Genomic DNA, 26,768 nt, shown 5'->3' with positions numbered 1-26,768 from the left:
TTCTTCCATTTGTGTACTAGGTGGTTGTGAATGCCCTTTTAGGAGCAATTCCATCCATCATGAATGTGCTTCTGGTTTGTCTTATATTCTGGCTAATTTTCAGCATCATGGGCGTAAATTTGTTTGCTGGAAAATTCTACCACTGTGTTAACACCACAACTGGTGACATGTTTAAAATCACCGAAGTGAATAATCGTTCTGATTGCATAAAATTAATAGAAAGAAATGAGACTGCCCGATGGAAAAATGTGAAAGTAAACTTTGATAATGTAGGATTTGGGTATCTCTCTTTGCTTCAAGTTGTAAGTAACCACTCTTTTCTCTGATTTTTTTTTTTGGAATAATAACAAAGTCCTTGAACAAGTTATTATTTAGTTATAAAAATAGCTTATAATATTTCTTCTTTTGTCTAATTTGATTATATAGTTACTAAGAAAATCGTTTTTAACATTTTGTTTTTTTCTAATTTGATTTTTAGTATGGTTTTCTGAGTCCAGATGGATAGAAGAAACTAGTACATCTAAGTAGTGCAGAATATAGAGATCAATCAGTTTGTTCCATGGGTTGTTCTCTCTATATTGCTCTTCTTTCTCATTTGAAAACGTTAATGAATCAATGTGTTTGCTCCTATTTATCTATTGTAATTAGAAGCTTGTCTCTCTGGTAGATCAGCCTCTCAAAATCTATACTTAGCCCACCTGAATGGATTGCAACTAATTGTAATTAATTGGCGGGGTGTATAGTTTGAATTCAAGACTAAGCAATGATTTTTTAAATTTTTTTTTATGGAATCACTGTGAAATACAATTACAGACTTACAAACTTTCATAACTACAGTTCAGTCATGCAATGATACCCACCCCTCCACCAGTGCCCATTATCCACCACCAATGTTCCCAATACCCCACCCACCACCCCCACCCCTTCCCACCTCCTTCCTGCCTCTGTCACAGATACATTCCTTCTTACTCTCTCTCCTTTTGGATATTATGGTTTGCGATACAAGTACTAAGAGGCCATCATGCTTGTTCCATAGTCTACTTTCAGCACACATCTCCCATCCTGAGGGATCCCTCCAACCATCATTTACTTAGTGGTCCCTTTTCTATCCCAGCTGCCTTTTCCCCCAGCATGTGAGGCTGGTTTCCAAGCTATGGTGTGATCTTCCTGGCCCTTATCTCTACTGTCCTTAGGTGACAGTCTCCTATTATTATCTCCTATTGTCCTTAGGTGTTAATCTCCTATTATTCCACAAATGAGTGCAGTCATTCTATTCTGTTCCTGTCTTTCTGACTAATTTCACTTAGCATGATATAAGCAATGATTTTTAAGTTTTAGGATTGGATCCTCACAGGGAGTTGGGAAAATTTGTGACACTGCCTAAATGCTAGGGCTGGAGCGATAGTACAGCAGGTAGGGAGTTTGCCTTGCACGCTGCGGACCCGGGTTCGGTTCCTCCGCCCCTCTTGGAGAGCCCGGCAAGCTACTGAGAGTATCTCGCCCGCATGGCAAAAAAGCCTGGCAAGCTCCTCATGGTGTATTCAATATGCCAAAAACTCCTGTCACTGTAGCATTATGCCAAACATGCCAAAAACAGTAACAAGTCTCACAATTTGTTCTGAGATATTACTAGCGCCCGCTCGAGCAAATCAATGGAATACAGTGCTACAGTACTACAGTGCCTAAATGCTAAATAGAAATAAAACACAGGTTCTTTTGTCTCAGCTCAAATGGTCTTTTGGTACCATTACTAAAGTCAATTTTAACTAGTGTAATGTTTGCTCTACTGGGTTTTTAAGTTACACACACACACACACAAAAAAAAAAATAGTGGGGGGCGAATGGACAGTACAGCGAATAGTGCGTTTGCCTTGCATGTGGCTGACCTGAGTTCAATCCCCAGCATCCCATATGGTCCCCCAAGCACTGCCAGGAATAATTCCTGAGTGTAGAGCCAGGAGTAACTCCTGAACATCGCTGGGTGTGTGTGACCCAAGAAGCAAAACAAAAAAAAAAAAGAGAAAGAAAAATAGTTCACATTTTCTTTTATATTAAAAGAAAGCACTCATATTTTTTAGGAATCATTACTTCCTTTTTAAATCTGTAAATACCACGAGACTGGAGAGATAGTACAGTAGGATAGTGCAGCTGACCTGGGTTCAATTCTTGGGTATTGCCAAGAATGAGCCTCGAGCACAGAGCCAGGAGTAAGTCCTGAGCACCACCAGGTGGGGCCCAAAAAACAAACAAACAAAAAGCAATAAATCTGAAAATGTGAAGTGTCTACTGTATTACTTCCTCTTTTCTAACCCATTTTCATCTCATCAAAATTGCAGAGAAGTAAAATGCAGGTTTATTTGGCAATGTTGTGGTTCAAAATTCTTATAGTCTTCAAGTCTGACTTGTTTTTACTTTATGTTTGATCTGGGGAGTTGTTACAATCAAGAAATCTTAGAGTTTCAGTTACTTTGATGACCTTGCAGATAAATATAAGTTATAAAAAGCTAAAGTTATAATTATTTTTCTATTATAGAGATTGCCAAACATTCTGGAATATTTTTTTAAATATTCCATACTTTTTGAAAATATTCTACTAAATTCTGATAGCACCTGAAATTAAACAATACATCATTACCTCTGAAAAATTAAGAACTATTCATGAGTTGGTTATCTAACAACAAATATATCAAGATATTGTGATGACCCAAAATCTATTTTAAAATGCTTTCCAATATGTATATTTTAAATATATGTGTGTGAATTATTTTTTAAAAATCAAGTCTCACTTATTTTTACTTAAAAATGAAACATTCAAATTCTTTTCAATAGGCCACATTTAAGGGATGGATGGATATAATGTATGCAGCAGTTGATTCTAGAAATGTAAGTATTTCTCATAGCCTGTCTTTGTATAATATTTATTTGCTGCTAATACTAATTCAACAGAGAACAAAGCTAAGTAGAATAATCCAGATTATTAAAAGCAGAAAAAATGACTCATTAGTATTCAAAACTAATAACATTTATCAGAAAAATTACACTAAAATGGAACAAATTAATTTGAAATTTAAGCAAAAGTAACACTGCATATATTCAATAACAAATATTCTCATAGTAAATATTTTGCTTTCTTTTATTTAATACATTTGGTGTACTGAAGCAAGTGTAAAGAGCTACATGATTGTTATAAGTATTTGGAATGAATATTTATTTTTCATATTAGTATGTAAAGTTCAGGACTTTAGCTATGCAGCCTCAGAGATCTGCAATCTTCCCTTTCACGGTCATTCTGCAGAAGTCCCAGATTTGATCTCCAGCATCACAAGATCTCATGAGCACCTCGCTGGAGTCACTGCAGGCCTCTTCTCAGTCAGCACCACAGGGTGTGACACCCAAACAAAACAAAACAAGCCAACCCCGCTCACAAAAATAACAATCCCTGTTGTTTTTAATTTTTAACACCTGGCAAAGTTCACTTTTATCTTTCTTGATATGCGCTTCTCCTAGAGGCTTTAGCTTGTATGTTGGGTTCATTTCTGATACCCATGAGAGTGGTGTTATTTCACTTTCTTAGTGATTTTGTTGTGTGTGTTTAGTTGGTTTTAACTCATTGTCTTTGGAAGGACATGAACGTATTAGGGAATTGTCAATAGTGACTCTTTATTCCTAAGTGATGTGATAGATCAATGTTAATTTTCTGAGAGTACAACCTAAAGATTAAATTATCATTGAAGATTTTAGATGGAGTGTTCTGTCTATGCCATATGAAAAATCCAATGAATTTTGTAATGTTAATAGTATAGTAATCAACCTTTACTGAATATCCAATTCTTGTTTACTAAAGAAATTCATGTATATATAAATGACTATTTCTAAATATGCTGATAATTTTTCACTAATTTTATTGATGATTTTTCACTAATTATCTTTCTAATTTTAAAAATCCAACACCTAAAATAGCCAAATTAAACACATTGCTGTTCAACCAACAATATTTTAAACTAAACATACAGTTTCATAATATTTTTTATATGAAAGCTTTCTTAAAGTCTAATTTCAGAATTTTTTTTAATAGTCACTCTTTTAGAATGTAAAAAAAGAAAAACACTAGTTTATGCATTACTAGAAATTTTCTTTTCACATAAAAAATTTCAATGACTTTTATATCATCAAAATACATTATGATATTTTATAAAATACTCTCCTTTGGCAGGTGGAACTCCAGCCTAAATATGAAGAAAGTCTATACATGTATCTTTACTTTGTTATTTTCATCATCTTTGGGTCCTTTTTCACCTTGAACCTGTTTATTGGTGTGATCATAGATAATTTCAACCAACAAAAAAAGAAGATAAGTATTTCTAATATTTTTCTCCTCTAAGTAAAATTATTCATGATATTCTCTCCACCAAATGAATATTAATTTGAAGAACCCAATGATACCATATATGTCCATATATAGGTATATGTCTATCTGTGTATAAGCACCCTCCCCCACCACTCATCTCTTTCAGGGTAATGAAAGCCAAGAATAACTATGCTTTATATTACTTTGCTTAGGTTTACAATTCTTCCTCATTTTTAATTTTTGTTTTAATCTAGCAAAATGTTCTTTTTTGTTTATGCTTCACATATGCATTGACCATCTATTCTTTTTAAATCAGTTTTTATTGGAGTATCAGTTTACTACAGTACTAATATTATTGTTTACACTTACAGTAACTAACACTCACGTTTTGCTTTTCTCCTCAAACATTTTCTTAACACACACTTATTAATAAGATTATTTGTAACACGGGATGACAGTGACAGCAACAGTGATAATTTTTTTGACTCTACATGTTTTCCTATTTTGTTAAGTTTATACATGCATTATTAAATTTTACTCAATACTTTACCAAGATTGATGATTTTTTTCATGATTTTGATTTGCATGGATATTTTTTTCTCAGAGTAGATAGCATTTATCATTTCCAGTTGCTTCTTACCTTTAATAATTTAAATACTGCTTAATCGAGTGTCTTTTCAACAAAAATGAGTCTTTAATTATATTTTAATGTTAATTCCAAGAGTACGTTATTTTGCTTCTCTACAATAATATACAATATATCCACTCATGTTCACAGAGTGCATGCACATGCTTAGATTCCTTACTTTTAAGATTTTTATTACTTTATATATTTGATAAATAAAATTATTTTTAATTTATCTGTATAATTTATTGTAAGTACTGAACTATTTTAAAGTGCTTTTTATATATTGGTAATTTTTTGTGTACTGCTTCCTCAAGTCATTTACTTAGCATGTTTTCTTTTTATTTAACTTATGCTTTTGTTATGTGAGACTCTCACTCTACAACATTCCTGACCCTTTTACCTTGTACCTTGGCTAATATTATTTTGTACTCAGAATCAGTTTCCTTCATTTAACGTACCACCTGAATTCCAGTTCTCTTTACTAACTGGACTGTTACATTCTTGCCATAATTATGGTCTGACTTACCTTGTAATTGGCTGTAATTGTACTTACCTTTTAGCTTTCTATTCCTTTGCACCAGTCCTTGCCAGAGAGAAAGTAACTTCCATGATTAACTCTAAAACATCTTGGAATGTACATACCATAGCTCCTTGCTACATTTAAATAAGAAAATCATTGTCTTTAACTTCAGAAAGGCAGCATACATAGCATAAGGAGGAAAACATTTAGTATTTTGGCAAATCAATTATTACCATTCACCTCAACTAATATAGTCTTGAGTAAAATGAGTAAAATGCTAAGCCTCACAGAGTTTCAGTTTTTTTCTCCTGATGATGATGATGATGATGATGATGATGATGATGATGATGGTGATGAGAGAGGCTAGAGAGATAATACAGCGGGTAAGGCACTGGCCTTGCACCAGGCCAACCTGGTTTTGATCGTCACCATCCTATATATGGTCCCCCAAACACCAACAGGAGTGATTCCTTAGTACAGAACCAAAGGTAATCCCTGAACATCATCAGGTGTGGCCCCAAAACAACTAATAACAATAATAATAATAATTAGTAGAGTTAAATTTGGATGATTTGAGAACTAAATGAAATTATATGAACTAAAGTGCTTTCTATTTATTCAAATTTAAAATCCCAGTACAATGATGCTAATGTATTGAAATTTGCATGTTCCTCTTTAACTGTTCTTTCCTATTTTAAATTTATCATGAAACAAGTATAAGGGGACACAGTTTTAATCAGTTTTGTTTTTCCTTTCTATACTTTGGAGGTCAAGACATATTTATGACAGAAGAACAGAAGAAATACTATAATGCAATGAAAAAATTGGGATCAAAAAAGCCACAAAAGCCTATACCTCGACCAGGAGTAAGAAATATTAAATTATATAACACCGTCCTCCCGCTGTTCATCAATTTGCTCGAGCGGGCCCAGTAACATCTCTATTGTGAGACTTATTGTTACTGAGTTGGCATACGTCACGGGTAGCTTGCCAGGCTTTGCCATGCAGGGGAGATACTCTCAGTAGCTTGCCAGGCTCTCCGAGAGAGGATTAAATTATATGGACAATATAATTGGTTTTCTCATGGAAAAGATAGCAGCTAATATTTCCTGGGCAAAATTTCCTTCTAGTTTTAGAGCATTGCTAACCTACCTCTTTGGTAGCAGTAGTTAAAGCTTTCCATAAAGGGGGCTGGAATGACAGCACAGCAGGTAGGGTGTTTGCCTTGCATGCGGCCAACCTGGGTTTGATTCTCAGCATCCCATATGGTCCCCTGAGCACTGCCAGGGATAATTCCTGAGTGCAAAACCAGGAGCGAACCCTGTGCATTATAGCCGGGTGTGACCCCCCCACCCCCAAAAAGAAGTTTTCCAAAGATACCACACAGCAACAGTACAGTGGGTAGGTCAATTTTTGCCTTGCATATAATTGATCTGGGTTCAATCCTTGGCATTCATATGGTTCCCTGTACCCACCAGGAATGGGAGTGATCTCTGAGCTGAGAGCCAGTAGTAAGATACATAAGTAATGTGAAAAATAAACAATTGTTAACATAACTCAAGAATTGTCAAGAAATGTTAAGGAGAAGAATAAGCTTTTGGTTGGATTTGAAAACATGCATGGTTTTGCTAGATAAAAAATTTAATGAGGTCTTGAGTGAAACAATAACTTTCATTTTATTTTTCAGTGCAGATCTAACTATTGTGGTGGAGAAAAGAGAAAAGGATTCTAGGTCAACTATTTATTTATATGACCATGTAGTTAGAATTCACTAATGTCTATAAAAGTCTATCAATAATAAAATATGTTAATAATAAACAATATTCTCACTTTTTATGATGAATTGAGCTATTGCTATGAGATAAGGAGGCTTTGTCCCACATTGTATTTAGTTCTATATTCATGATCTAAGCACTGAAGCACTGTCCTCCCATTGTTCATCGATTTGCTTGAGCAGGTACCAGTAATGTCTCCATTGTGAGACTTGTTACTGTTTTTTGGCATATTGAATAAGCCACAGGGAGCTTGCCAGGTGGATACTGTCAGTACCTTGCTGGGCTCCCTGAGAGAGATGGAGGAATCGAACCCAGGTTGGCCGCGTGCAAGGCAAATGCCCCACCCGCTATGCTATTGTTCCAGCGCAATCATGAGAGAGCCCAACCATGATATCTAAGGTCAAAATAATTTGGGCACATACTGGGTAACAAAACATAGTTGCTTTCAACACATATTTTGTATCTCAGAGAAATACAGTATATGCAAAACTTCTTATAAAAATTCCCTTTTGAAAAGTATTGTTAGTCTGTAGACTACTCATTGGGAAATAGCAGTTTAAAATAAGGACTAAAGATGATCTTTTACAAAACCAAGATCAATGGCTACTATGTAGAAATATAGAAAGTTAATATGTGCAGAAAGTAGCTATATGGATGCTAAAGTTTATAAAACAACAACAAAACCTCTCACTAACAGAATGTCTGTTTCTTTGCAGAATAAATTTCAAGGAATGGTATTTGACTTTGTGACCAGACAAGTTTTTGACATAAGCATCATGATTCTCATCTGTCTGAACATGGTCACGATGATGGTAGAAACAGATGACCAGAGTGATTATGTCACTACCATTTTGTCTCGTATCAACCTTGTGTTCATTGTGCTGTTCACTGGAGAGTGTGTACTGAAGCTCATCTCGCTGCGCCATTATTATTTCACCATAGGCTGGAATATTTTTGATTTTGTGGTTGTTATTCTCTCCATTGTAGGTAAGAAGTATTTAAAGTCTCCTAAGTTCATATCAATAAAAGTAAAAGTTGGAGCAATCAAATTTAGACTCCAGTTCTTCCCCCCCACACAGAGATACCACCTATGACTTGATTTATTTCCACATGTGTTGTTTTATTACAAAATGAGGCTTCTGCTATATTTACACTATTATAGGCTTAGTCTACCTACTTTCAATACTTATCAATTATCAACATAGTAAAGTCTTATTTATTTAAACCATAAATGTGGTGTAAGGTTTTTTTTTTTAAAAAAATTGTCTTGAGGGGCTGGAGTGTTAGCACAGCAGGTAGGGCATTTGCCTTGCACGCGGCTGGCCCGGGTTCGATTCCCAGCATCCCATATGGTCCCCTGAGTGCATAAGCCAGGAGTAACCCCTGTGCATCGCCAGGTGTGACCCAAAAAGCAAAATAAAAATTGTCATGAAATATGGCAGGAAAAAGAGAAGCACTGAGTGAAAAGAGAATAAGAAAAAGTACAATGGGCTGAACAGTCATCAATTTCTCCTTCAGTCTGAAATTACATTGGAATTGAGAATAGTTATGATGACTTTTGGTGCTTTAAAACCTCAAGATGTGTATGTAACATACTAATTAAATGCCTGAGATCATATATTGTGGAGCACTTACTATATTCCTGAGCATTGTATCTTTCTCTAAATTTGATATGACAGAACCAAAAGACAAGGGAATATGCATATTCCTATAGAAATTGTGATTCCATGAAAGATTTTTATATTGCATTTAATTTTATTTTATATTGGTACTTCATTATGATAATATTCATGCCTTACCTGGCTTTAATAAACCTTTTAAAGAAATTTGTGCCAATATATTTTGGAGTTTACATGAAATAGATAAGAGCTACTTTCCACAAAATATTTTGAAGTGAAGAAAGTGAATGAATTTTTCAAATTGTTAAGTGTTATTGGGACATAAAGAAATTCTTTTAGTTGGTGTCCATAGAGGCAATATAAAATGTGATTTTTTGGTTTGAGAAATAATTTTTTTTGATAAATAAGCAATTAACAAGTCCTTTAGGTTAGGAGATAAAGATGGGGATCAAAGTTTTAGCAAATGTGCATGAGAGGTCTTATTAGGGTATCATAGATTATTTTGAAAGGAGGTAATAGTAATGATGCAGAAAGAAAGTGAGCTGGCTTAAGATATCATTTCAGTAGTCATACACTTCAAAACCTAGAACACAGAACAGAAGAGATCCTACAAGCAATAGCTCATATCTTTTAAAATATAGCTACTCTAGCTCCATGGAAGTGAAGAGGTCTCTGTGTGAACCAGGTATATAAACAGATGATGAATTGGAAGTGGGTCTATATTTTACTATGTATTATGGGTCATCTCTTTAGACCATATTTTCATGCCATTTCTCCCTCTAGAGAAGCTGACCTTCTATCCAATTTATGTGTTGTATATAGCCATTGATTCTGTTATTTCCTGCTCCCTACGTCCTCTCTCTCTCTGCTCTATCTTCTCTCTGTCTGTCTGTCTGTCTTTCACACAAACACACACACACGCACACACACCCTTCATGTTTATTTAAACTTATCCTTTATAGAATAAAGCTATGTAACTTGAAGGTACATGATTTATTGATCTTTCTTATAATTATTTTTTCATTAAAAGATAATGGAAAAGAAAATTTCAAGGGAGGGGACAGAAAGACAAATGTTAAAGAAGAAAGCATCAATCTTTGATCCCTTTGGAAACATGCGAGAACATATATAAATATATAGTAATATTAAAGCTAAAATTTAGGGAAGCGAAGTTCACGGAGAAAGAAAATTGTATCAAAACCAGACATTTTAGTCAGATAAGAGCACAAAATAGGCTATGTAGCTTGGCAATTTCAGAAAAATATGTATATTCCTATAAATTTTAACCCTCTGAAATTTACATAGACTTGAGAATTTTTAACTCGTTTTTGAGATTTGGTTTTGAAATGTCATGTAAACTAAAAATAACCATAAATCGCCTTCAAAGTCATAAAGCACAGTAAGATCCTTTTTTAATGAATATCATCTTAGTTCAGACATGCCTTACCAGAACCAGAGTGGCTGCTTAAAGAGCACAAACAAGGTTTCTCACAGATCTGTATGCTAAGAGACCAAGATCACACATCAACCATGACAAGTTTCTAGTAACCCTTTCTTCTTGTCTGGTAGGCAGCACTATTCATGTGCATGGCAAGGGAAGAGAGAGTATGAAAGCTCTCTGAAGTTCTGCTTATAAAGTTACTAATAATATCATAAGAATTCATTTGTCCTTAGCAAACACTGAATAGAATTTTATGCTTGATGTCAAAATTAATATTTATGATATATTATATGTATGTGATACTTAAAAGCATGTGTACATAAGTTTCAGTATTCTGAACTTTAGAGCCTTTACGAAAAGTAAAGTATTTGATAACTTCTTCACTGGTTGGTCTCCCCCCACCCCCCGCCCACAGGTATGTTTCTGGCTGAGCTTATAGAAAAGTACTTTGTATCTCCTACCCTATTCCGAGTCATCCGTCTGGCCAGGATTGGTCGAATCTTGCGTCTCATCAAAGGGGCCAAGGGGATCCGCACTCTGCTCTTTGCTCTGATGATGTCCCTCCCTGCCTTGTTTAACATCGGCCTCCTGCTCTTCCTGGTCATGTTCATCTACGCCATCTTTGGAATGTCCAACTTTGCCTATGTTAAGAGAGAAGTTGGAATTGATGACATGTTCAACTTTGAAACCTTTGGCAACAGCATGATCTGCCTGTTTCAGATCACCACCTCTGCGGGCTGGGACGGATTGTTAGCACCGATTCTTAACAGTGGACCTCCAGATTGTGACCCTAACAAAAATAACCCGGGGAGCTCAGTTAAGGGAGACTGTGGGAACCCATCTGTTGGGATTTTCTTCTTTGTCAGTTATATCATCATATCATTTCTGGTTGTGGTGAACATGTACATCGCTGTCATCCTGGAGAACTTCAGTGTTGCTACTGAAGAAAGTGCAGAGCCCCTGAGTGAGGATGACTTTGAGATGTTTTATGAGGTTTGGGAAAAGTTTGATCCGGATGCCACCCAGTTCATGGAGTTTGAAAAATTATCTCAGTTTGCAGCTGCTCTTGAACCCCCACTCAATTTGCCGCAACCGAACAAACTCCAACTCATTGCCATGGATTTGCCCATGGTAAGTGGTGACCGGATCCACTGTCTCGATATCTTATTTGCTTTTACGAAGCGTGTTCTAGGGGAGAGTGGAGAGATGGATGCTCTTCGAGTCCAAATGGAAGAGCGATTCATGGCTTCCAACCCATCGAAGGTCTCCTATCAGCCAATTACTACAACTTTAAAACGAAAACAAGAGGAGGTGTCCGCTGTTATTATTCAGCGTGCTTACAGGCGCCACCTTCTAAAGAGAACTGTAAAACAAGCTTCATTTACCTATAATAAAAATAAACTCAAAGGTGGGGCTAATCTTCTTATCAAAGAAGACATGATAATTGACAGAATAAATGAAAACTCTATTACAGAAAAAACTGATCTGACCATGTCCACAGCCGCTTGCCCACCCTCCTATGATCGGGTAACAAAGCCAATCGTGGAAAAACACGAGCAAGAAGGTAAAGATGAAAAAGCCAAAGGGAAATAAAATTTTTAAAAGGTGACAAATTGTTTACAGCCTGTGAAAGGTGATGTATTTTTGTCAACAGGACTCCTTTAGGAGGTCAATGCCAAACTGACTGTTTTTACACAAATCTACTTAAGGTCAGTGCCTACAATAAGACAGTGACCCCTTGTCAGAAAACTGTGACTCAGTAAGGGGAGATGACCTTGACAGGAGGTTACTGTTCTCACTACCAGCTGACACTGCTGAAGACAAGAGACTAAATGGCTACTCAGACTGTAGGAACCAGTTCAAAGGGGTGCAAACCTATAATTTGGGGGTTATTTAACGTGAAAAACTTTAGTGTAGTAATTTTAATCCACTCTTTGCATTTCAACTGCCACATTTGTCACATTTTTACAAAATCGGTTAGTGGATTCATCTTTTTTTTAATCCATATGCTGTTTATTATATGTGACTATTTTTGTAAATGGGGTTTCTGTTGGGAAATAGACTAAAGGACCTCTTTAACAGGTTTGTCATCCAGGTAAGAGAAATCACATGTCCCTCCCATTTGCACAAAGAAGTGGTTTGCATGAGGGCATGCTATACTTAGAGACTGTGCATGAAAAAAGTCACAAGGAATAAAATGAGTTCTTAAATTCCATCCATGTTTCTGGGAGGGGTAATTCAGTGATAGTTGGAGGTGCTTTGCTATTTTTATTTTTGCCAACCCAGTCCCTCTAGATAAGGTAGGTCTTTTCTTTTTCAAGGGTAGGCCATTAAATCTTAGCAGGTACAAACTTCATTCAAATGTCTAGATTCATAAATGTTGTTTCTGTTTAATGTATTTAAAAAATCAAAACAAAAATTAAAAAAAGGAATAATGAGTACTGCTTCTCCCCTGAGAACTGAATTGAACAAAAGAACAACCCTTAATAAATTTCTGCTTAATCTGCACTTTGGTTAGCCATCTTCAGCTCAGCAAGGTTGATAATGTATATGTTAATGAAATGCTATTTATTATGTAAATAGTCATTTTACCCTGTGGTGCACGTTTGGGCAAACAAATAATGATCTAAGCACACTATTTATTGCATCAAATATGTACCACAAGAAATGTAGAGTGCAAGCTTTACACAGGTAATATAATGTATTCTGTACCATTATAGATAGTTTGGATGCTATCAATGCATGTTTATATTATCATGCTGCTGAATCTGGTTTCTCCCACTGCTAAGAATCTCATTTATGAGAAGCCATATGTCAGTGGTAAAGTCAAAGAAATTGTTCAACAGATCTCATTTCTTTAAGTCATTAAGCAATAGTTTGCAGCACTTTAACAGCTTTTTGGTTCTTTTAAAATTTAAGTGGATAACATATGGCAAATAGTCAGATTGTACAGACATGTTTAAAATAACACCACTTAACCTGTTAAAATGTGTTTAGAATTTTATAAGCAAATATAAATACTGTAAAAAAGTCATTTTATTTTATTTTTCAGCATTATGTATATAAATATGAAAAAGAAATTATCTTCAGGTTGATATCACAATCACTTTTCTTACTTTCTGTCCATAGTACTTTTTCATGAAAGAAATTTGCTAAGAAATGAAAATAAGACTGGGTAGTTGTAGATTTATGCTTTTTAAATTACATTTGTTAATATTAGATTATTCATTATTTTAAGGGGCAATATAGATTCACAACTCACATCTAAATTATGTCTTGCAATTAGAAAAGGGTATCAAATTTTATTTACTTATTTTGGTGGGAGCATATTTGATTAAAGTAGAACTTTTTTCACTTTTGTCCCCTTTTTTTTCTTAACTTGTTTATGTATTTATTTTTTGGTGTTATGCTGCTCTAGACTGCTCTAAATATGATGTGGGTTTCACCTTTTTTTCCACAGTAACAAGAGTAGTGAACTTCAGTAGTCAATTACATCAGACATTTGTGTTCTTACAGAGGCAAATCATAGGCTCCACTTTTTCTTAAAACTACTTAGATAAATTGTATTGGTCAAATGCATGCTGGAAAATGCTATTACCCTAAATGATGCTAACCAACATTAAAAATGTGCAAAAGTAATAAAGATTACATTTTTTATTTTATTGCTTGCTCAGTTACTTTTTATTAACACCGTTTTATAAAATGAGGATGTTTTTACTTACAAATTGGGAGACAGGGGAGCTGCAACACACATACACATACACATATCTGGAAAACCTGGGATAGAAAAGAAACAGGATAGAGGTAAGAAAATGAGATCCAAGGACTCCAAGGAAACAGCTGTATTCTACTTGGAAAAGGATCTCTGTTATTGCCAAAGCTTTAGCGGGAGACTCCAGATAGAAAAGAAGTATGGGAACCATAACAAGGATGGTTGACTAGGTTTAAAGTGGTGTCTTTAAAACTGGATTTTAAAAGTTTAAGTTGCTAAACGTCAGTGGGATATTTGATTTATGCCTCTAAAACTATTGCCCATACTTCAGTCTCACTTGGAGGGTGGCTTTGTGCATTGCCTTAATAGCTACCTTCTAGCTCCTAATTGATTTGGCAAATAGAAAGCCCCCACCCCCAACTCCACCACCTCTGGGAAAGCAACAATGGGACAAGAGTGAAACTAGGTGTTTACTCCCAAGTTCCTTGTTTTGTTCTCCATTGACTTGGCTGCATTCATCAATAGGAAGTCATCCATCCAGTCAAACAACCTTCTCTAAGAGCTCCTCTATTTGAGCTCTCCTTGCCACTGCACCTCTTGTTACTTTAGTCCTAGGAATAGACTTGACGTACTCAGTTCCTCAGTTCATCTCACTTTCCACTAACCTATCTCACCCATATTTAAATGGCCCGTTTGTGTAAATGTTGTTGCCTTATTTTAGTCTCCTGTCTAGATAATAATATGGAGAGAAATTATTATTAGGTAACGTTACCAAATGGCCAATGTTAAAATGGATGCGATGCAAAGTCATACATTGGGTTAGTTTGACGGTTCGTTCTCACTGGTTTGGTAGAAAATTCAAAGAAATCATAAAAAAATAAATATGGACTGGACTGATCCAGATGGCAATATTGCTAGCTTGTGAAAACAACAACAACAAAATACTACTATTTATGCTGCAGGAGAAATAGCACAGTGAGAAGGGAGACTGTCTTGCATGCAGCTGGACCATCTGGCAGTCCCGAAGGTCCCCTGAGCCTGCTAGGGGTTATCTTGATTGCAGAGCCATGAGTAAGTGCTGAGCACGCTACCCAGGTCTGGCAAAAAAAAGTTTTAAAAGCTACTAGTCTGAGGGGGGGAGGCCCTCAGTCATTACCACAGTAAACCAGAAGCCAGGAACAGGCCTCGAAAAGGAGAGGAAAAAAAAACAAGACATACACAGTGTGCTTCTCCCAACCTATTACTTACTGACCTGTCTCTTCAAAACCGCATTTGGGTACAACAACATGGCAATTAATTCTAATTTAGCAGTGGCTGGAAAAAATGTCTCCCTTTCCACCAGCACAAACAAGGTCGGCTAGATAATTCCCAGAGAATTGTTTGTACTCCACACACACTGGCACTCACTGGTGCTTCTCCAAACACAAAGGGACACAATGTAATTGAATATATTGCTATCTTCATTGTAGTGTTATTTTGCATCAGATTTGTTGCACTAAAAGTAATTTAAAGCTCAGGGAATGAGTCATGATGATAGGACACAGAAACAAATGTGAAGGATGTTCCCATAAGGCCTGAAGGGTAATTTGAACTCTAAAATAAATAAGTTACAAATCATGGGGAAAAAAAGGTATCCAAAAATTTCCAAAATTTAAACTAAGTTTAGATTAAGATACTCACTTTAAAATAATTATAAGAATAAATTATAGTGGTTTGTAATATTTTATTTGAATAAATTGTCATCATTCAGGGACACTTGGAAGTTTTTGGAAGCCTCTAGGGTTCCAGCCAGAGATGCTTGAGGGGCCATATAGTGCCATGGATCTAATTGGCATCCCATACATACAAAACATGCACCCCTGCTCACTATGTTCTTGCCAGCACTGCTTGTTTCTACTCTGATGTGTGCCAGTCTCATTGGTGTGTGATAATCTCTCATTGTTGCTTACATTTCCACATTTCCTAATGATTAAGTGATGAAATTTAGGCCAAACCTGGCGATTCTGAAGGGTTACTCCTGGTTCAGCACACAGGAATTATTCCTAATGAGCTTTGGGCCCGGATGGAATGCCAGGGACCAAACCTTGGCTGGCTGCATGGGCTCCGTGCAAGTCAAACCCTCTGCCCGCTGTACTATTGCTCTGGCCCTGAAAGGCAATTTTTAACACCTATTTGGACATCTGTATGTCTTCATTGAGAGGGTGTCTGTTCAAACCTATTCCTTTTTTGTGATGAATTTTCATTAGTTTTTCAACTACTGTATACATCTAGTTGTTTATTGTATCAAAGGATTGATGATATAAAATACATAAAATCATGAAACATCACAAAAGTTATATGTGAAAGTATGATTTTGTAAATAATAGTAAAACTGGATATATATTTATGATAAACATTTAAATGGACAATTCTACATCCATAAGACCTTTCTACAATCATTTCTATATATACTACCTCTATTACCTATAAAAATATATACATACATCACTAATGTATCTGAGGCCCAGTGGTATAGCTACATATAACACAAAACCAGCAAACACTGGAAACATGAGATCCAAAATACAACAACCAAACCTAAAAATGTGCCTTCCAAGGAGGCAGGCTGGAGTGGGAAGGAAACTGAGCACACTGGTGGAGGGAAGTTAACACTGGTGGTGGAATTGATATTGTACATAGTATGTCCAAAACTTAACTAGGAACAACTTTGTAAATTACGGTGCTTTAATGTCTTATTTTGTTTTCTAAAAAAGAAACATCGTAAGAGACAAAAAAAATGGCCAAAAGTCATCAGAACTGGAGATTCTGTCTACAACACTGATTTTACATGGGAAGAGTCTGGAGGGGATCTTTGAGACACTGGTGGATGAAGGCTAGCACTATGGTGATGTATGTGCTCTTGGAATGATGTATACAGAAAGAGAATAACTAGCAGGACTGCATCCCAGTACTTCAATACAAATGGTTAAGACATTTTTGAAATAAATAATTTTAAATAAAGATGAAAAAACTGATAGAAACATTTATATAGATAGATCTATTTAGGGCTAGGTATTGAAATAAAATAGTTAAATACTTCTCAGTAGAAAAGCCCATCAATTGGGTTTTTTTTCTTTCCTCAATTGTTTTTTTTTTAAATCTTTAGAACTTAAGGCTTATATAATAATCACCTCATCTTCGCTAGAGTGGAACTATTGAGTTTGCCATTTTAAATTTATTCATCTAAAAGGAATTTCCCTTTAGCAATACTTGGCCTGATTGTTATCTGCATTATTAATGTTCAACTTTCATCAAGGATGGTGAAAAATATCTTGTTCAGCAGTATTTCTTGCAGTCATAGAAAACACAAATTTCTAAAGGCTAACAGATTTTGCCTTTGATAAACTTCAGTCAAAAGTGCACCTGCTTTGGAAAAATGTCTACTGAGTTTTACTGACTGATAATCTAAACATGTAAAACACAAAAGCAAATATAAGTATAAGAATAAGACCACAAATGTATAAATATGTCAGAAGTAGAGAACAAGATTTATGGAGAATAGTTGAATTAGTACTTAGAAGTTTTTCTTTCAGACAAGAGTGAAGAGAACTTTATTCAAATACAGAAGAGTTTGACCTATTTCTCATATAATGACTTGCTAAAAATAAAACTCCTTAGGCCGTTAACTATGTGGAATGCAGTATGAAACTAGCTTGATTGTCTTAAAATTTTGTGACTCTCTTCTTTCTCCACACCGAAACTTAGGTTTTTCTATGGCATTCTCCATAGACTATGATGTACATGTCCAAATTATGGCTTAAATAGCTAAGGATAGGCTGGAGACATGGTGCAGAAAGTTAGGCACTAACTTTGCATATAAAACCATATTTTAATATCCAACACCATATATGATCCCCAGAGAACTGCTAGGAGTGACCCAACTACTGAGCAAGGAGTGTAATCAGGTGTGACTCAACCCCATCACCACTGGCCCCAGTAAGTATCTAAAGGCAACATCAATAAGGTAGGTACCAAGTCTCTATTCCCACTACATTATATCTATATCTATTACCTTTCAATAATAATTGAGATGTTTTAAAATCTCTTCTAATTCTTAGAAACATGGCAGACAATAGTTAAAATTAATTATTCTAAGTTGTATCTTAAATCAGAATTGCCAAGAAAAAAAATGTCTTGTACTATCATACTTAGGAAAAAGCTATATGAAATTCCTCTGGAGAGTTTTATGATCAGGTAAGTCTGAAAAACCCTGACTTAATAGAAAGCAGCTTTGAAAGGTATAAGACCTTTAGGAACTCATTATTCTTTGATCATAAAGCACTGTAACACTGTAGCACTATAGTCTCATTGTTCATCGATTTGCTTGAGCGGGCACCAGTAACTTCTCCATTGTGAGACTTTTCACTGTTTTTGGCATATCAAATACAGCAAGGGGAGCTTGCCAGGCTCTACCTTGTGGGTGGAATACTCTCGGTAGCTTGCTGGGCTCTCTGAGAGGGACAAAGGAATCAAATCCGGGTCGGCCACATGCAAGGGAAACGCCCTACCCGCTGTACTATCTCTCCTGCTCAAAATAACCTCTAAGAGATAATACACAGAGGTATCTATACCAAATTCCAAACACATTAGTAGACCAAGGCTGTATGTTTTAGAAGCTCAAAAGATTACTGCAATTATGTATTGCTGGTTTCCCTTTCTTTCTTTCTTTCTTTCTTTCTTTCTTTCTTTCTTTCTTTCTTTTTTCTTTTTCTTTCTTTCTTTCTTTCTTACTTTCTTTTCAGAACTGTTTAAAAATTACCCACTTCATATTTAACCACATCATCCCATTTTTCATGTACCTCAGAGAAAGAGAATTCTACATCCAGCTCCACAGACTTGACCAGACAAAGGATTGCTCTATTCTTGGCCCTTTGCCAATGACTTCCTTGAATGTACTTAACAAAATATTAAAATATCAGAATATATCGTCATCAAGTCGCACCCCATGGTATAGAATTTTATTCAGTGTGGTACTATTTTGTGCCTTAAGATTTCTGAGAAAAATGGATGATTAGACAAAGCAAAATCCTTAATTTTAAAATATGTGACTTATATTTTTTAAAGAAAATATGTTCTAATACCAGGGACATATTAATTCACACATGGATTTATAAAAAATTAGAAAAAAGATCCCTTTTTATTTTTTGGTAGAAAATGCTCTGCAGTGGACTGAAAATATTTATGCATGAGCTGAATTTCAGCCGTCAACTTTGTGCAAAACAATTTAAATAATTAGGGGTCATATTTTATTATAAATTACAAATAAATTAGAAATGACACAGAGAAAAGTTAACTTGCAGGTCAATGATGTAATGTTTAAAGGTGTAAAAATCTTTTTTTCCCCACCAGACAAAAAGACTATAAACAACATAAGAATTTAAAAAATCTATGACAAGAAATAAAATCAGGACCCATCAGTCTATAAACATTAAAGTTGACCATTATTTTGTTATTGCTGGCCTATAAAATTCATGCTGATTATCTAAGAATATTGTAAAGCATAATAGAAAAATACATAATATAATCCTAATCTCTTTTAGAACATCGTGAGTAATTATTTAGTTATTGTGTCATACAAATGCAGAAATATTATTATTATAAAAATAAGATATTTTATGATTTCTAAAACTTGACCTTAAAAGTAAAATGTATTGGATATCTTTCTATTTTGCACTCACACAGATACCTCATTCAAATGGTGCAAAGTGTTTCATTCTATAGATTTAATTAACCTCTATTTGAGGACACTTACATTTCTGTAGTTTTTTTGTATACTGTCAAGACTCAGATGAATATTTTCCCAGTATTTTGAGACATGTATGGTTATTTTTTGTAACATTGGATATACCAGGTGAAAGCTCACATTCCCTATTTTTCTTTATTAGATAGTAGGAGCCTGTATGCTAGCATCGTCTTAGAGCATGGCTAATAAGAAAAACAATTCTTTATTTTCTTTGTCTCCCAAAATTTCTCCTATGACAAATAGAACTACAGCCATAATATCTCTATAAACAAGAATCATATTCCTCTAGCATGGTATAGACTGGTGCCTATATAGTATTCTTTTAACTACTGAGCAACTCGATACTGCAAACTACACTGAAAGTATCCTTAACAATGTCTTTAAATTTAGAATTAGAAACAAAGCTAAGGAACACACAGGATAACCTCTCAATATCTGTATTGCAAACCATAATTCCCCAAAGAGGAAGGAGGGGAGGGAGGGAAACTGGGCACACTGGTAGCAGAAAATGTACACTGGTGGAGGGATGGCTGTTAGATGGTTGTATGACTGAAACCCAGCCATGAACAGCTTTCAGACTTTGCATCTCACTGTGATTCAATAAAATAATGACAATAAAAATAAATAATAATAAAAAAGACACAAAGTTAAGAGCACCTTTACTTTTTCTGCAAACTAACAATATAGTCTGCACAACGTCATTCTTCAGATGGTAGTAGCTGGTAAAGGTAAAGGTAAAGGCCCTCCCGTTGATCGTCGATTTGCTCGAGCGGGCCCAGTAACGTCTCCATTGGAGACTTTGTTGTTACTGTGTCTGGCATATCCAATACTCTCGGTAGCTTGCCGGGCTCTCTGAGAGGGGCGGAGGAATCGAACTCCGGTCGGCCATGTTGGCCGCTTGTAAGGCGAACACCCTACAACTAGTGGGTAAGGTCAGGAAGGAAGTCAAGGACAAAATCAAAAGACCTCGAAACAAATGAGAATGAAGACATGAGCTACCAGAACCTGTGGAATGCAGCTAAAGCCATGTTAAGGGGGAAATTTATAGCTCTGCAAGCATTTCTCAGGAAATAAGTAAGGGCCCACATAAACAACTTGACTTCACAACTCAAGATCTTAGAAACGGACCAGCAAAAGGAGCTAAAACCAGGCAGAAGGAAAGAAGTAAAAAAATTAGAGCAGAAATCAATGACATGGAAACCCAAAAAACAATCCAAAAGATCAATGAAACCAAGAGATGGTTCTTTGAGAAAATAAATAAATAGATAAACCACTAGCAATACTCACAAAGAAAGAGAGGGAGAAACCTAATAAACTGAATCAGAAATGAGAAGGGGGATATCACAACAGAAAGCAAAGAAATTCAAAAGATCATCAGAGACTACTTTGAAAGTCTGTATACCACGAAACGAGAGAACCTAGAAGAAATGGATAAATTCCTGAATTCCTATAATATCCCAAGGCTGAATCAAGAAGATCTAGAGTACCTTAATAAACCTATTAACATCAATGATATTGAAACTATAATCAAAAGTCTTCCAAAGAACAGAAGACCAGGTCCAGATAGATTCAATAGTGAATTTTTCCAAACATTTAAAGAGGACCTATTGCCAGTTCTTCTCAAGCTTTTCAAAGAAATTGAAGAAACAGGAACTCTCCCAAACAGTTTCTATGAATCCCATATCTCTCTATTACCAAAAGAAAACAAAGACACCACAAGAAAAGCAAACTACAGGCGGATATCCCTGATGAACACGGATGCAAAGATTCTCAACAAAATACTAGCAAATAGAATTCAACAACTCATCAAAAAGATCGTACACCATAACCAAGTGGGATTCATCCTGGGAATGCAAGGATGGTTTAATATTCAGAAATAAATCAACAGAATCCATCATATCCACAAAAAATATAAAAAACTCTATGATTAGGGGGCTGGAGCAATAGCACAGTGGTTTGGGTATTTGCCTTGCACACGGTTGACCCAGGTTCAATTCCCAGCATTACGTATGGTCCCTTGAGCATCACCAGGGGTAATTCTTGAGCGCAGAGCCAGGAGTAACCCCTGTGCATTGCCAGGTGTGACCCAAAAAGCAAAATAAATAAATAATAAAGTCTTTTTAAAAAGCCATATGATTATATCAATAGATGCAGAGAAAGTATTTGACAAGACGCAACACACATTTATGATGAAAACCCTTGCCAAAATGGGTATAGAAGGGACTTTCCTCAATATAGTTAAAGCTATTACCACAAGCCTACAGCAAGCATCATCAATGGGGAAAAACTGAGAGCCTTCCCTCTAAGATCAGGGAGAAGACAAGGATGACCACTCTCTCCACTGCTGTTCAATATAGTACTGAAGTACTTGCAATAGCGATTAGGCAAGAAAAAGATATTAAGGGCTTTCAGGTAGGAAAGGAAGAAATCATGCTTTTACTATTCGCAGGTGATTTGATACTATACTTAGAGAACCCTAAAACCTTCACCAAGAAACTCCTACAAACAATAGACTTGTATAGTAAAGTTGCAGGCTATAAATCAATATCCAAATGTTCATGGCTTATGAACATTATATATGTAAATAATGAGAGAGAAGAAAGTGACATGAAAAAAACAATCCCGTTCACAATTGTGCCCCAGAAAATCAAGTACCTAGAAATCAGCTTAAATAAGGAAATAAAAGACCTGTACAAAGAAAACTACAAAACGGTACTTCAGGAAATAAAAGATGACACAAGGAAGTGGAAAGATATCCCCAGCTTATGGATTGGGAGAATTAACATTGCCAAAATGGCAATTCTCCCCAAAGCATTGTACAAATACAATGCAATCCCTATAACAATACCCATGACATTCTTCAAAGAAATGGAGCAAACAATCCTGAAATTCATATGGAACAATAAGCCCCCACGAATAGCTAAAGCAATACTTGGGAAAAAGAAAATGGGAGGAATAAACCTTTCTAACTTAAAACTCTACTACAAAGCGATAATAATCAAATAATTAAAACAGCTTGGTATTGGAACAAATGCAGAGCCACAGACCAATGGAACAGGGTTAAATATACTGACATATCCCTTCAGACATATGATCATCTAATCTTTGATAACGGAGCAAGAAATGTGAAGTGGAGCAAGGAAAGCGTCTTTAACAAATTGTGCTGGCAATACTGGACAGTTACATGCAAAAAATGGGCTCAGATCTCTACCTAAGACCATGTACAAAAGTAAGAACAAAATGGATTAAAGACCTCAACATCAGACCAGAATCCTTAAGGTACATTGAAGACAAGGTTTGCAAAACCCTCCACGACACTGAAGCTATCAGTATCTTCAAAGATCACATGCCACTGGCCAAGCAAGTGAAAACTGATAGACAAATTAAATTATCTTAAAATAAGAAGCTTTTGCACCTCAAAAGAAACAGTGACCAAAATACAAAGACAGTCTACAGAATGGGAAAGAATATTTGGCCAATACCCATCCGACAAGGGGTTGATAGCAAGGATATTCAAAGTACTAGTTTAACTCCACAAGAATAAAACATCCAATCCCATCAAAAAATGGGGCAACAAAATGAACGATTTTCTCAAAGAGGAAATCTGAATGGCAAACAGGCACATAAGAAAATGCTCTACATCATTAATCGTCAGAGAGTTGCAGACCAAAACAACAATGAGATATCATCTGACACCACAGAGACTGGTCAACATCCAAAAGAACAAAAGCAATCGGTGTTGGCCCAGATGTGCTGAGAAAGGGACCCTCCTTCACTGCTTGTGGGAATGCTGACTGGTTCAGCCCTTTTGGAAAATAGTATGGACGATTCTCAAAAAACTAGAAATTGAGCTACCATTTGACCCAGCAATACCACTCCTGGGAATATATCCCAGAAAGGCAAAAAGTAAAGTCGAAGTGACATCTGCATTTCTATGTTCATTGCTGCACTGTTCACAATAGCCAAAATCTGCAAAAAACCCAAGTGCCCGAAAACAGATGACTGATTAAAGAAATTTTAGTACATCTACACAATCTATACGTTCTACGCAGCTGTTAGAAAAGATGAAGTCATGAAATTTACATACAAGTGGTACTACATGGAAAGTATCAAGCTAAGTGAAATGAGTCAGAAATAGAGGTACAAACATAGACAGATTGCCTTCATCTGGGGAATATAAAGTAACAAAATAGGAGACTAACACCCAAGAATAGCCAAGATAAGTACCAGGAGGTTCACTCCATGGTTTGGATGCCAGCTGCACATGCTTGGGGAAAAGGCAGCTCGCATAGAGAAGGGAGCACCAAGTAAAGGGTGTTGGGAGGATCCTCCCAAGATGGGAGATGTATGCTGAAAGTAGACTACAGACCGAACATGATTGCCACTCAATACCTCTCTTGCAAACCACAGCACCCAAAAGGAGAGAGAGCACAAAAGGTAATGCCCTGTCACAGAGGCGGGGTTGGATGAGGGGATAGGTGGTGGGACAGATACTGGAAACATTGGTGGTGGAGAATGGGCACTGGTGGAGGGATGGATACTTGATCATTGTATAACTGAAACCCAAGCACAAGAGTTTGTAAGTCTACAACTCATGGTGTTTCACCAATAAAAATTAAAAAAAAAATAAATAAGGAGCACAAAGATCAACACAACACATTCCCTGGGGAATAAGAGATAACTAGATCTTGCTTGTGGAAGATCCCAGTTTGATCCCAGCATTACATTGTCCTCCCTGAACACCACTAGGTGCACCCCAAGAGGGCTCGTACATCAGTACCAACTGCATGATCTGGGGAATTCCCCAGCACTTCAGCGCCTAAAAGAATCCTCCTACCCTCGAAACTGGGCTGCCAGTTTACTTGGCAGAGAATTGACAGACCAGGCAGCTGGGATCTCTCAAGCACAGCTTTGGGAAGCCTCCCCAGACATATAAACGGCTAGATTTAGTTTACGTTTTTCTTCGTGTTTTTACTACATGTGAAAAGAATGCATACTTTAACTTCATTTCAATACATTTCTCAATCATTCTTCCCTAGACCGGAAATCTGCTCTAATAAAATCTGTAACACTTTGTTCTTATATTAAATGTTCATGAACTTTGTTCTCTATACTAAATGAATATACTTGCAAGGCCCATTCTAGTGTTAAAGCATTAATTTTCTGAGTATAATACCAATTTCTGCAGGCACAAATCAATAAGTCACATAAATTTAGATAGTAAATTAAGTAAACCTCATACCAATCTTCTCACTTTATAACACAATGTACAAAATATTTATCATTATATGCTATTTCTACTATCTCTAGATTCCAATAAAATAAATACCTGAGGAGGAAAATAGCAACATTTGTAGTAAGTTTTTCAAAAGCTATGAAAGATGATCTCTTTAAGTCTTAATTTTTATATATATATATATATATATATAGCTCATATACCAGCTGTAACACTTTAAAATTAAACTTAATTCTGGATTTTCCTAAAAAAATTATTTTCCTAGATGTTGCCTAAACTACAATTTGGAAATGAGTTATTAGGTTTAGAGACCTATGGCATTTGGGTATACATTTTCTAAACCAGTAATTTAAAGATCAAGTTCTATCTAGACCTACACTCATTTAGTCTCAGGAACTATGAAGTTTGTTCATCTTAAGCACCATCTCTGTACCCATTCACTATATTGATGAGCACTTTGAGTATATAAAACCAGACTAAATTACTTATAAATGCAGTACTTTTCTTTGTGTTCATGTTCAATATCCTATTGAGGAAGCAAGTTTGGTCAGAACGTTGTTCAATGTCATATTTTTACCAAGTCAGTGGTTTAAGGCCATGGTCCTCAAAGGAGCAACATCTGCATCACTTGGGAATATGTTTCAAGTTCACATTGAACTACATTGGATTAGGATCTGTGCCAGTGGCAGTCCAGAGATCTGAGGTTTGACAACTCCTCTGGCTGATTCTGTTCTATGTTAATTTTGTTTCTGCATGAGGCAACAATATCTACCTTGGAGTCCAAAAACAAGTACAAGATTGATAATCACAAAAACAAACTTCATACACATATATATACCATTTAAAATGATTACCAGGGATAATTTCTGCTAATTGTTATTGCTATTGTTACTGGGAATACTCCCACAGGTGATGGGTATAAGGAGCATGTGGTACTGGAGATCAAACTCGGCAATCTGAGTCATATTTCTAGTCCGCGCTTCACTATTTTGGGGGTGGGTTTCAAACTCACTTGCAAAATTTATGTGTGTAGGAATTTCTATTATTTATTTATTTATTTATTTTATTTTTGCTTTTTGGGTCATACCTGGCAATACACAGCGGTTACTCCTGGCTCTGTACTCAGGAATTACCCCTGGCAGTGTTCAGGGGACCATATGGGATGCTGGGAATCAAACCCGGGTTGGCCACATTCAAGGCAAACGCCCTACCTACTGTGCTATTGCTCCAGCCCCCAAAGTTTCCATTATTTAAAAAATCGAATACAGGGGCTGGAGAGATAGCACAGCAAGTGGGGCGTTTGCCTTGCACGCAGCCAACCTGGGTTCGATTCCCAGCATCCCATATGGTCCCCTGAGCACCGCCAGGAATAACTCCTGAGTGCAGAGCCAGGAGTAACCCCTGTGCATCGCCAGGTGTGACCCAAAAAGAAAAAAAATAAAAATAAAAAAAATCTAATACATTCCAAAACTGAACATCTTCCAATGGACTGTCAGCAAATTGACTTTCAGCTATTATGGCATCATCCTCTACCAATACTCTTCCAGAATTCAAAAGACCAATCTGGTGTTCAGAGAGTGGGAGAGGTTTCTGAGCCCTTCCACCCATTAGATATTCAGATATATCCTTACTATCTAAGCTAACGTGAATCACTGAGACCAGTATCCAAAACTCAGCTCTACTGGGCACATTAGGCTAATTGTAATG

The 26,768-nt window shown here is 36.0% G+C and overlaps 1 protein-coding gene across 2 annotated transcripts in view; it reads left to right on the top strand.

Annotated features, from left to right (window-relative positions):
* Positions 1–13,993, top strand: part of SCN1A (sodium voltage-gated channel alpha subunit 1) — a 142,805-nt gene extending 128,812 nt beyond the window's left edge. For both annotated transcript variants that reach the window (XM_056110249.1, XM_056110250.1), the window contains 6 exons: positions 21–302; positions 2,830–2,883; positions 4,214–4,351; positions 6,258–6,362; positions 7,988–8,258; positions 10,747–13,993. In XM_056110249.1, coding sequence (XP_055966224.1) covers positions 21–302; positions 2,830–2,883; positions 4,214–4,351; positions 6,258–6,362; positions 7,988–8,258; positions 10,747–11,924 — 2,028 coding nt within the window. In that variant the 3' untranslated portion in view covers positions 11,925–13,993. The remainder of the gene's footprint in view (positions 1–20; positions 303–2,829; positions 2,884–4,213; positions 4,352–6,257; positions 6,363–7,987; positions 8,259–10,746) is intronic.
* The last annotated feature ends 12,775 nt before the right edge of the window (positions 13,994–26,768 follow it).

This window comes from Sorex fumeus, unplaced genomic scaffold (assembly GCF_029834395.1).
Source record: "Sorex fumeus unplaced genomic scaffold, SorFum_2.1 ptg000009l, whole genome shotgun sequence".
Lineage (NCBI taxonomy): Eukaryota > Metazoa > Chordata > Mammalia > Eulipotyphla > Soricidae > Sorex > Sorex fumeus.
The sequence above is the reverse complement of the archived record's forward strand: the minus strand, read 5'-3'. Positions and strand labels throughout refer to the sequence as shown.